The sequence below is a fragment of the Ascaphus truei genome, chromosome 1, assembly GCF_040206685.1.
Source record: "Ascaphus truei isolate aAscTru1 chromosome 1, aAscTru1.hap1, whole genome shotgun sequence".
NCBI lineage: Eukaryota > Metazoa > Chordata > Amphibia > Anura > Ascaphidae > Ascaphus > Ascaphus truei.
The window spans coordinates 369,859,041-369,872,046 of record NC_134483.1 but is presented as its reverse complement, the minus strand read 5'-3'; the positions used below and the strand labels follow the sequence as shown (position 1 = coordinate 369,872,046).

Genomic DNA, 13,006 nt, shown 5'->3' with positions numbered 1-13,006 from the left:
TGGTTATTTACATTTCTTAGATCTGTTTCTTTTCTCATGTGCTAAGGCAGGGGTGCGCAAACATTTCCCAGTGCGCACCCCTGCCTGCTCTCCTTTGTGCCTCGCGCCCCGCAGTTGTTTACAACCTCTTGGAACCTCGGACAGACTGTATTAGGGATAACCATGAAATTCCCTGCAGACTGGTTTAAATCCTTCTGCATCAAATATCAATCAATATATCAAACAAAACAATCAAGCGATATTATACCAAGTAATGGACTTAGGACCATATTTTCTAAGCAGTGCTATTCCATAAGACACCTTTCAGCCTAGTAAATATTGCGCATTGAAGGTCTCCGAAGGTGTCTTACAGAGTAACACCACTTAGTAAATAATGCCCTTAATGACAGTCACTTGAATGGGCCTTAAAGCAGCAAACCCCCTCAAAATGAAATTAGCTTATTCCTAACTTGATAAATCCAAGCGATCCCACTGAGTTCAACCGTGCTGCTCCCAGTTCCATGCCGGTAAAATAAAAGCTTTAACTTTTTGTAGTTTCCTGCACAAAAACTGCAAGTATAATAGCAGTTTCATCAATAGCCAGTTTCTATTTGTGACCCCAGTAACCATATTTGTAGTTAATGCTGAACCAGCAGCCATACTGATGCAGGGGTTTATTCCGCATCTACGGGGGGCAAGGTAAGAGCCCACCTCCCCCCCCCCCCCATACACAAACAGAAATTTGCAACATGGATGGGCGATTTATGGTGTCTTCCAGCCCGGAAGGTGTCTCATGGAGTTGCACTTCAGGGACCATTTGTTCACAGCTGGAGGGGATGTTTTAAAAGAGGGATTTTAATATAAAAATTGTTATCTGAGACTGAGTTTCTTAACCAATGATGTATCACCAGTGTTAGAAGTATCTGCTAGATAATTCACTTACAAAATATCCTCCTGTCTACATAGAATTAAAAAAAATTATGGGGCACTGTTCTATTTTGTATAAATGTTCAGAACTTCCATATTCTTTCAAATAAAGTAAAAAACAAAAACAATGTTTTTCTTTTTTGAAATGACAAAAAGAGTACTTAACATGTTTGGGGTGTAGTCCGGCAAGGAGAAGGTACATTTATTAAAGCTTAAAAATAACGACTTGATCCTAAATACTGGGTATAGGTTGAACCAATCCAGCTCTTATTTCATAAAAGCTCCTTTGACATGCAGTACCTGTGAGCATAGTAGTATCAATTTATATATTGTAACCTCTAGTTGGTGCTGTATGGATAAAGATATACTGTACATGCATATTAGAACCTTTCACACAAACAAGATGTATACAACCAACCATTCCTAAGTTGGAATGCCTGTAAGATACCATGTAACAAACTATTTGGCTCTATACAGTATGCATTACAAGCCGAGTATTGGTAGAATATTGTGCCAACATTTAATTTTATTAACAGACTTTTTTTCTTTACAAAACATATAGTAAGTGAAGCGGTTTCATTGTTAAATTTGTTTTAAACAATCACAATTACATTTAGGAGTAAAAAGCGTACTTTTGACAAATGTCTGTTATTGGGAATTTATATGTTAAACAGACGTTAAACTGCCATTGAATATTATCAAGAATAATTAGCTATGTAGGAGGAGGATTTGGTAATTATATGGGCTTTACATTGCATACGTTGCATTCAAAGGTCACAATTTATTACGCTGGTTTGTCCTTACTCTAATATTGGACTTCAGATGCTTGTAAAAAAATGTTTATCTTTGTTAGATATATTTGGGGCAGATAACGTTCAAAGTTTATTTAAAGGTTAAAAATACTGAGAGTTCACTGACATGTCTTACACAGCTGTTGTACCCGTCTCCCCAATAACAAAAAGATGGGGCAGTTCTAAATAACGAGAGAGAGAAAAACATATGAATCAGGATTGAGTGCCCACTTAGCAACAGGAGAACAAAATGGTTATTAACAAAGTGGAAACGTGAGTTCTATTCTGAAGACTTCAGTACTTGTTACTTTATTTTGTAGAGTTCCACTCCCAGAGTTGTGGCTCTTGCTGCTTGTTTTGATCATTGCAAGTATCTCAAACGTCATCATTATACAATATGCATATGAAAGCGATAGACTGTAGATTGTGGCATGAATGTAAGCAAAAAGGAAATTACATCAACCTTTTATTTTGGGGCTTTTAGTCATTCAGCAGAGGTGTTAAAAGCCTCTGGCCAAGTCTCCCTGTCAAGGAAATAAAAAGTAAATACAACTCCTCAAATTCTGCAAAAACAAATAAGCCCATACCCCATGGTAAATGAGGGGTTAAGGATTCCATCTCTACCACATTATTAAAACCTTATACATGGTCTTCCATCTGGGGTACCAAAATAGCACTGGCCTCTTGTATGGCCTCCTAAACCATGCAAGAGAAAAAATGTTTAAAACTACAGAAGTATGAAAACTTCTTGGTTCTTGAAAGGCCTAATATAAAAGGTTGGAAGAAAGGTAAAAACACAAACAAATGTTAGGGCCTTTAAAATACCCTGATATAAGAAAAAGAACAAAACCCTATTCCCTAAGACATCTTCACTTGAATGGGCTGTAAGGAGATTTCCGGTGCTGAAAGGTGCTTTGATAATATGGACCTGAATGATTCCAAGCTCATGAAATGGGGTTACACTGTGTTAATCTTCATTCAAGTACTTGTGTAAACAGGTGAACAAAAAGGCGCGAACAGCTAAATAAGAAGTGAATAAATAATAATGGTGTAAATGATCAAATTAAATGGATGTGATGACCAAAAAACCCCCCAGCTCAAACCTGGGACCTGTTTCACGGGTTCCAAAGTTTAGAAGTATCTATGCTCCCCCTGGATGTTCTGAGAATCTTCATTCAAGACCATCCTCTTCAGATCTTCATCAGTCTTGCCGTTTTCTCTTTTCAAGTCCTATGCTCTTTTCTTTGGTTCCTCATTCTTCACAAAACTTAATGTGTCATCTTCCCCATTTATTTTATGCAACTATGTATTTGTAACGATGTATTATTTGTCATCATAACGCTTTGCCCCGGGACATACTTGAAAACGAGAGGTAACGCTCAATGTATTACTACCTGGCAAAACATTTTATAAATAAATAAATAATTTGACTGAGGTGCATTGTAATGCAAGTGGGGATGTTTATTTAGGCACTGCATGAGTTAGAGGGAATATGGTGAGGCTCCTGCATTACACATCACAAACAGACGTACTGTAGCAGGGGTCAGCGGGTGCAACAACATGTTAATCCTGCCCCTTTTTTAGCTTGCAGCTAATGCAGATAGAATGGTGTCTGCTAACACTGTCGTTTTGTGTGTGTCCCCCGCTTCAATGTGCAAGGGGAGAATTAACGCCTGCTACATCTGTAGTTGCATTACATAGTTGTAAAACGAAGACTTCCCACCATATATAAACTTACAGTACCTCCTGCTTGTGTGTGGTGTTTTTTTTTTTTTTTTCCCAAACATTTTTATTATTTTCTGAAAGGGGTACATACACTTCACATGGTCGTTTATAGACAGTAAACGTAATTAACACACACATTTAAAAGTGAACAACCCGTAACATCTCAAGGTTGATTGATCGGGTATGGGCGATCTGCCCCTAGTATATTGTAACCTCCTATGCATTTAGAGTGCACTATGTAGGTCCCGTCCGGGAGAATTAACAATTTTAGGAGGATCTTAGATCAGACCCCTTAGATTAGTAATGTAAAGGACAGTCAAAGAGAGAGAGGGGGAAAAGAGAGAAGAACAGAAGAGGGGGGGAGGGAGGGGATAGGAACGGGGGGGCTAAGGGAAGGGGGGGTTGTTGCACTCCCCTCCACCTTGTCAAAAGACCCTGAGTAGACATGGACTCCCCCTCCGAGGGGTCATTGGTCTAATGCAGAGTCCAACTGAAGCATCCATATCTCATTTTTAATCTCTTTAATTATAAGGCCACTGTGCCCAAACTTTCTCATATTGTTTGATATTCTGTTTCAGGAGCGCCGATAGGTATTCCATTAGCTTGACCTCGCCTACCCTGTGAAGGACCATTTGCTTAGATGGGGGTTTAATCTTTTTCCAATTAGCTGCTATTGAACAGCGAGCCGCAGTCAGGATGAACGAGGCCAGTTTTTTAAGAGGGACAGAGATATCTTCGATGGGTTTCGCGAGTAGGCATATCAGCGGGTCCATCCGGACCTCAACCCCTACCGTCTCCTCAACCAATGAGCATATCATATTCCAGAAAGTCTGGATCTCTGGGCATGTCCACCATATATGCACCAGATCTCCTCTCTGGCCGCACCCCCTCCAACAGAGGTCAGACAGGCCAGGGAAGATCTGGCTCATCCTACTCGGGATTAAGTACCATTGAAATAGAATCTTATATATGTTTTCCTTAGTAGTAGTGCAAATAGAAGTTTTGGCTGCTGCTTCCCAAATATCCTCCCAGTCATCTCTGTCTATATCAAGATTGAGGTCTTCAGCCCATTTCATCATATAATTGTGGTTGACGGGACTCCTTGACCGTGCTAGCCCCGCGTAAATCTCTGAGATCAGACCCTTCCGGTATGTGCCCACCATACACATCTTTTCAAAAGACGTTGGACCTTCAAATTTGGATGTTTGGGAAATTGTTAGGAGAAAGTGTCTGATCTGGAGATAACCGAAAAGTGGGAATTTCATGGGGAGGCATTTCTCCTGTAAATCAAGTAGCGGGATAAGAGTCCCTTTGTCTATTAGATCTCTTGCTGATTTTATGTTAGCCAAACTAAATGCTTTAAGGTTCCCTGGGACACAACCCGGAGGGAATTCAGGGTTACCAAAAATGGGAGTGTGTGGGTTTTTTTAATGTTTTTTGTAACCCTCCCTTTTAAAGCCAACGTTGGTTTAACTGTGAACGATGTCAAAAATCTGTCATTCAATTTCATCATTTTGCAGCTCTTGACCTGCATATGCTATCCCAGACTTCAACCAGGCAAACACTCCGGCACGAGATACTGAAACCTGTACAAGACATAAGGATGCACTCTTCAGCATTTATACTATTTATGTTACGCTACATGTTCGGCTTGCAGTCTTATAACGCTTTGGCCATAATTAAATGACCCTTACTCATGAGAATATTATTATTGAAGTATTGAAGAATATTCTATACTATATATTTTGTCACATTGGGTGTAGCATTGGGCTTTTCTGTCTTTTGTTGTGTACAGTACTCTACATGTAGCCCCGTTTCACCAATCTTTACCTTGAAATACTGTAGGTTCAAGTGACGATGAAAATGGTTGTGACATATGCCATGCTATTTCACTTTATTTTCGCTAAGAGTACACTAGTGACTGTGTTGCAGATGTTCTGATGAAGAGATGGGAAATACGAGAGTCCGTGTAGAGTTTTGATCAACAGAAAAGGAACTGCACACATCACAAGCTTCCGTGCATTTGTGAAATAAGGAAGTTCGATAGGGCTATGCAATTACTGTATATCTTCTGTTAGGCTAAGGGAGAACATGGTCATTTTCTTTAATTGCTATCAGCCACCAAGATTATATGTACGATACCTGAAAAGGAAGTTACTGGTATATCTGGTGTTTTCATTTTAACTAAAAATGAAGAAGAGGCTCTACAGTTTTGCAAATAACACATTTATTTATCCAAAAGTATATCCAAAGTTTCGGCCAGCTAGACGGACTGTGGCAAGGAATCGCAGGATATATTTTTGGCTAAATAAATTTGTTATTTGCAAAACTGTAGAGCTTCAACTCTTCTTCATTTTTGAATAACTGCAAACGGATAGCAGCGGGTCTTCCACTGAAGTTGAGAGCACCGGTATAAGTATCAGCTGTTTTATATATTATTTGGTGTGCAGCATATATCTTTGCTATACATTTTCAATTAAACTGACTTTTTTTCCCCCCAGACTTCTTTCTACAAATAATTCAATATACAGAGGAGAAGAGAAGCGAGCCCCTGATTAAAATTTGGGTTGGGCCTGTACCTTTTTTAATATTATATCATGCAGAAACTGTGGAGGTGAGTATTTCTACACATACATCTGTATGCAAAACTTTTTACTCGAACAAATATAACTGTTTGGCAGTAATTCATACTGTAAAATGTTTAGTTTGCACCATTTTGACTGTCAAAGTAGGGACATTTGTTTTATTATATGCTCCGATGTGGCTCCTCTTACAGTATTTTTTTTGCATTCAAGGGCAACTTTTGATGCTGTAAACATGCTATGATTAGTATAATGATGATATTAAGAGCTTTATCCAGTATACTGTGAATTCGCTTATCAGTGCTGGAGAAAAGGTCAGCTCCATTGTGATGAATGACACTAACTGCTTCTCCAGCTCACAGAGCTGATGTAGCATATTGAGGCATATTGAGGCATACAACCTTTGTATCCCGGACCTAACTAGAAATCATAATAAAGGAATTGTTAATTGTTGTCAGAGAGCATATTACTACCTATTTACCACTATTAAAAGAACCACATTTTATTATGGCTAAGAAAATTATCAGAAAGACCCACAATGGCTTGTCTAGATAAAGGGCAGGGATAAGATTGTTGCCTTCAGGGAGATCACGATGATGAAAGTATGAAGTAGAGAGCAAATAAATGCTGATACAACAGAGAACAAGAGAAGGACAATGTATAAAAGGTGCATGGGAGGAGAGAAAATTTGACGGCATGGGGGAAAAATAATGAAGAAAAAAGACTACAGAGCTTGTAAGTGACCAGATAGATGGTTCAGAGCTCTGTGAAAGTGGGTAAAATAATAAAAGTAAATAATTAGGGTTCAGAATATCAAATGTGTTTGGAGTATCCATATGTGTTTGGTACTGATTGTTAGTACAGTATGTCTGTGTGAAATGGGTTATGTGTTATTGTCTATGTGGCTGTGAGTGACTTGCTATCTGTGTGTTTGTTGTGTGTGTGTCTATGAAATAGTACTTATTTTGGATGTCATATGAGTATATAGAGATATACATTAACTATTTTTCTCTATTATGGGATCAATTACTCATCAGCCACATTAGCATGGGGATTTTTAATAATGTATATGTGTTTTTAGCCTTCTATGTAGAATTAATAAAATTTTATTATTTTTGATTTCCGCGGTGATTCTGGCCAACTTACCAGTAGTTTGTAGTATTATACTACAGGGCTAATTTTTAGTCCATTTTCAGACCACTTCAGGATTGAGTGCTCAATAGAGGGGGAATCTTTCTGATCACCTTTCTGATCAACACTGTTAATATGTGTCTATGATTGGCATTAAAGCTCACCAGGACAAAAACTTACTTATAAGTCATGTAGTTAAATGGCATTTTTTTTTGTACGAAAAGGTCACAGCATACAATATACAGATGTAGCGACAAGGTTGGTCGTGCTGTCCACACAAAATCTGCCACAGTATGTGTCACGAGAGACCAGTACTTTTAACACCTTTAACCTTCCGGGATCAATTCACTAGGCAGGACAAAATAGTGGAATAAAATGGGTTTGTTCTGGTGAGACCAGCACTCACACAATGATACACAAAATACAGTAAATACACACTTAATAGGGGTTCTGGGGGGAGTCTCTAGCCTCAACTAGGTGCAGGGCGCCTGCTTCAGTAGACTTACTCTGTCTACTCCATGTCCAGGAACCTCACGGTACTCTTTTCGGTAGAGATACCTCACTATACCCACTAACCGCGAGCAAGGTAAAAGCTGGAACATGGCCGCAATCTGAGAATTTATCCTCAGCTAAGCTTCTCCGACAACTCCGTGCCGAGTGCTTTGATATTCGGAGTAAAGCACATTTGAAAAGCCCGCCAACACTTCACCGGACCAAGCTCAAGATCGTCTAATTCTCTGATCAGCCAGTCCCCTTACATAGACCCTATGTTTAACATGGAAGAGGGACTGACGACCAATCAGAGCACGAATCGTACTCGCAACAGCCAATCCAAGCTGGGGCCTCGTCTGGCTGAATGCATCAGAGGAGGGGGTGTGTGGAGGGAACTTAGGATGCCGGCAAGCGGGAAATTCAAACTGGCCAATGGGAACCGTGCCTACCAGCAACGGCTTCCCAATGCCAGCCCCATGCCTCCTGCTGGGTAGGCTCCACAGAGTCTGGGCAAATAAAGGGTCTTCCCCGTGGGGAGTCCTTGTTCCCAGACCCGGTACTCCGCCCTTCCCCGCTCACCAAACGTTGTGACACCTCTTGACTTCCCTTCTCCTCTTTGATCCCACATCTCTATGCAGACATCATGGCTACCTCTCGGATTACCAGGACTGTCTGTATAGAGATGAATACACAGTTTAAAACGTAACTTTTTTCCTCTGGGCTCAGGAATAGAATTATTAAACTAAGCATGGCGGGTGGGAAATACAATATTTTAAAGGGAAGATATTATGGGGACAACATGCATACGCGTACCCGCAGACCAGATGCGGTCTGTGGGTAAAATGAGGGGACAACCGGTATCTTTGCCCGCCGACCTTGTACACATGTTTTGAACCCATTCCCACCCAAATATCCCCCCTTAAAATCCCACACCCGAAATTCTAGGTTTATCAAAAGTCATTATAGATACAATACATACAGTGTCCCCGGCTTATGGTGCTTCTAAGCTACCAGGGACCCGCGGTTTTCAGTGGTAACCAGTTGGGCTTAACCTTTATTATGAAAACTGGCTACCTCTACCATCACAGTATGGTTCTGATCCTGTGTGCTTATGGAGTCCAAGGAACCAGACTAATGTCTCATCAGAATTAACACAGCGGGCATCCCTGCTTTTGAATGGGACTCCTGCTGTGTAGCTCCTACCGGGCTGCATCAGTCTGTAAAAGACGCGCATTGAGAGAAGACAGAATCAGTCACTCTCCCTGCGTGCCTCTAACAGGCGATCATGCTGCTTTAATTTTAATAACACAAGGGGTCTCCGGCACTGACCCACATTAATTTCAGCCTCGAGGACTAACAACTGTTTAGTTATAGTGGAATTCCTCCTATCGACTCTATACCAGGTCATTTTCTACCTGTTGTCTGGTTGGCTAGAAGTACTATTCTGGTCCCGTATATTCCCCCTTGCTTCAACTAACATAGGGTCTTCCCACTGGGCCCTATTAAAACGTGCAGGACTGAGTGCTACAGTAGGTCAGCCAAGGTGTTATCCTTTTCTAGTTTGCTAGGTGGCTCTTAAGCATCCTGACTTGGGGCATTCCCTAGCAAAGTAGCCATGGGAAAGATATAATACATAAAAGAGAGCGCAAAAAAGGGGGATTGTAATTTAAAAAAATTCCACTTTATGTAAATTACGAACAATACATTCACTTACATTACAAACAATAAGATGGTACCACACTGTCCACGTTATCCCTGCCTGCCAACTCGTCAGATGAAAAAACAAGCAATCCCTCTGGATGGTAAATGTCCCGATAGGCTGAAACCACAGAAGGAACTGCTAAGCAGAGTAAAGGTATGGTGGCTGCCGAGCTCCAAACAACCTCCAAACACAAAGAGGCAAAGCAGGAAACCGAAGCTGGCGTCTGACATCACAGCGTCCCACGTGGTACCAAAATAAACAGTGTCACCTCACCTCAGTATCGTGGACAGCTTGGTACCATCTTGTTATTTGTAATGTAAGTGAATGTAAATGTAATGTAAATATTACAATCCCCCTTTTTTGCGTTCTCTTTTATTTATGTATATCTTCTCGTTGTCCCCATTTTTGATCGCGGGAGAAAGATTGGAGCAGCAGGAGGGACTATTTGAATAGTAGATGTCTGGGATCTGTGCATACCCTATTTCTTTTAGTCATGGTGTGAAAGCTGTAAAAATGTTACAAAAAACATTTTTCGTTATCAAATGAGTTTATTCAGAGTGCATACAGCGGAGACAGCTTCAAAACAAAAAGCTCTCTCCCAGATAATACGGTATGAGATACATTTATACCCTAAAAACTAAAGCTCCACCCCTTTATGGGGGGGCCTTGCGCATCACTAAATATGACATCATTTTGTAATACATAACAATACTAAAACTGATGTAAGTTTGTAATACATGTAGCCCCTAGACCCCCCCCCCCCTCCCTGGTTGCAGATCGGACCCCCTAGGGTGTACTAAGGTCTGGCTACATGTGTCTAGGTGGTGCATACCTGCGGGCAACAGGAGGGTCTGAGTCTCCCGCGATGGTGTGGGGGAGGACAGGATCAGGTTTCTGGGGTACATACCTTCATCCTTTCTCAGTGGTGCAACGCCTCCATCTCTGTGAAGCCCCAGGGATATGGGGTGGAACCCTTACAGAGAACTTCCCACACAGGGATGAGTGATTCCAGTCTCAGTCAGTCTCTTATAAAAGTAGCAGCAGCTCTCTTTATTAACACAGCAGCCCACAGCACACAGCAGCAGCAGCAATCACAGCAACAGGCTGGTATCAGGTACATGGTCTTTTCTCCAGCCAGACTGCACACCCTCAGGATGATTTTGGGGTACGCTCTGTGTCCCTGCTTCCACCCCAAGATGCGGGCTCGCTCTTCCCTCACCCCCTAGGCAGGGTGAGAGGCACTGGTCCACCTATAGCTAACTAGGCCCTACTCCTCAGGCACCTAGCTAGCACACATACTATCTTACTGCTCAGCACTGAACCCAGGACAGAACTCTACCAACCGTCACTGACAGGAACAGGCAACTAAATAGAGACAGCCCTCCCCTTCATGATGTCAGCAGACCCCTCCCCTGTGTCTCTTGCCTTAGACACAGAGTCAGATGGCCTACCTCCACCACTCAGAGCAGGGCTTGATGTGGGGGAAACCCATGTTAACTACTGGCAGCCTGCCCTTAGCAGGACTTATACCAGTAGGAGGATAGACATATAGCCCTATTTTCTTACCAGGGCTACATAAATAACAAATGATGTGTGTGCGTAAACTAAAATGACATAATCTTGTAATACCTGCGGTAAGCTGATAATCGATTTGTTCTCCCGTGGTCGATCAGCAAAGATCTGGCTTCCCAGGGTTCACTAAATGGCGCTCTCTCAGTTTCAATCAACCCTTCAGCCAGTGTAACACAGCAGCTACAATGTATTCTTATACTAGCAAGGCAACATTATCTATTATTACAATTTGCAGCTCACATTGCTGGGAATATTTTATTTCTAGCCAATCAGCTTTTCCTTTGTAAGAACAGCTCTGAGACAGGGAAGGGGATTGGTCAGGAGGCAGGAACAGCTCTCAGACAGGGCAAGGGATTGTTCAGGAAGCAGCAGCCAGCGCAGGACACAGTGCACCATGCACAGAGCTCAGCGCAGGGCACAGTTGAGTTGAGGAGGGAGATAGTGTATTTGTAGCTGCAAAGTAAGTGTCTATCTACAGAGTTTGGTTTTAGCTGCAGTTTCTGTCTATTTAGTGTGTGTGTGTGTGTGTGTGTGTGTTGTAGCAGCTGCAGAGTTTATGTGTAGCAGCAGCTTGTGTGTGTGGAGCTTCAGTGTGTGGTACTGTTGTGTCGTATGCCCTGTCTGGGTTAAAGTCCCTCGGCATCGCCTTGGGCCTTCATCTCTTCCAGCCAGGGCATTATTAGCCAGTAATGCCCTGTTCTTCGGGGATTATTACTTAAATATATGAAGTATTATCTAATACTACCAAGCTGATTTATTTTTTAAAACGCATATGGAGGATATTGCATAGATTTCCCCTTTAATAACCTGTTATAAACCATCGTTCTCCGGGAGCCATTACAAATTTTAGATTATATTCTTCCAATGCAAAATGATTATTGCTTTAACTGTAATTATTATATTGAATTTAAAATGAAAATTATTAGATTTAAATAAAATCTATTAAATGTAATGAATGTGGTACTATTTTATATACCACTTTTTTTAAATCTGTTTCAAAGCACAGGGAGTTTGATAAACAAGCTCCAGCAAGTTTTGCATTGCATATCCTGAGGCTTTCAAGTACATAAAATATGCAAGAAATTTGGCAAAAACTATTACAGACCTGAATAGCACTTCAAACAAATACAGAAATTACACTCTACTTTTAAGATGTTTTTAAGATGTCTGAAATATCTCAAAAGATAAACTGAACGTGGTATATTGTCCTTTAGGAAAGCAAAATCCATGTTAAAACTAGAAAGCAACTGCTGTATACTTTTTGTGGGAGAACTATATATGATATGTAAGGGGGTCACCCCCGGTTTCCCTGATCTTCCTTTGCCCCCTGCCTTACCCCTGTGGCAGTGGGGGAAGGGGACGGTGACTTCTCCCGGCGGGCACCGCCCTCTTGGTTGTGGCGCGAGCTTCGCCCATGCGCAGTAAAGATCGCGCACGCGGTCCCCATAGAAAAGAGCTGTACCAAGAACTACAATTCCCAGCAGCCTCTGGGGACTGCACTTTCACCCTTGTCACAGGCAGCATTGAAGCCAATAGAGCTGGCAGATTCTCATGCTGCAGAGTTGCAACAATGTTGTGTGCAGACAGGGTTTTTGTCAGTTGGAGCTGGGGAGCTGAAGGGGAAGGAAGGGTGCAGAGAGCAAGTGCAGCTCCTGCATAGAGTAAGGTCCCCCACATCCCAAGTATGGCCCCAACTCCCCACCAGGTTAGTGGGTAAGTGCTGAGGGATGGCCCAAGATAGGGACGCTGCCCTTAATGCGTGTGAGTGCTGTCTTGTCAGGGTCACGGCTGTCAGTGCTGTGAGGTCTGACAAGAAAGCACAGTGTTAGCGTGCAGCAAGTGTGCTGTACGCACTCCGCAGGTTGCAGTGCGTGGCTGCGAGTGTTAGTTGTTAGTGAGTGTCAGGAGTGGGACTAGTTAGGGGAGTGGGGCAGGCTATTAACCCCTGTAGGCCCATAGGAGTTTCCCCCTAAGACATCAAGGTTGCTGTGCTGTAGGGACGGCCTATAGTACAGTATTGTCCCTGTAGTTATAAGAGTCAGTTAGGGACTCAGCGGGCACTGCGCCTCCATGCATCGAGGTGGGAGCAGTTCATCGTTGCGGCT

General features: G+C 42.0%; 1 protein-coding gene across 1 annotated transcript in view; it reads left to right on the top strand.

Annotated features, from left to right (window-relative positions):
- The window catches only part of CYP4V2 (cytochrome P450 family 4 subfamily V member 2), a 41,127-nt gene that overhangs the window by 804 nt on the left and 27,317 nt on the right, over positions 1-13,006 (top strand). Inside the window, exon 2 of the mRNA XM_075610121.1 lies at positions 5,924-6,036. Coding sequence (XP_075466236.1) covers positions 5,924-6,036 — 113 coding nt within the window. The remainder of the gene's footprint in view (positions 1-5,923; positions 6,037-13,006) is intronic.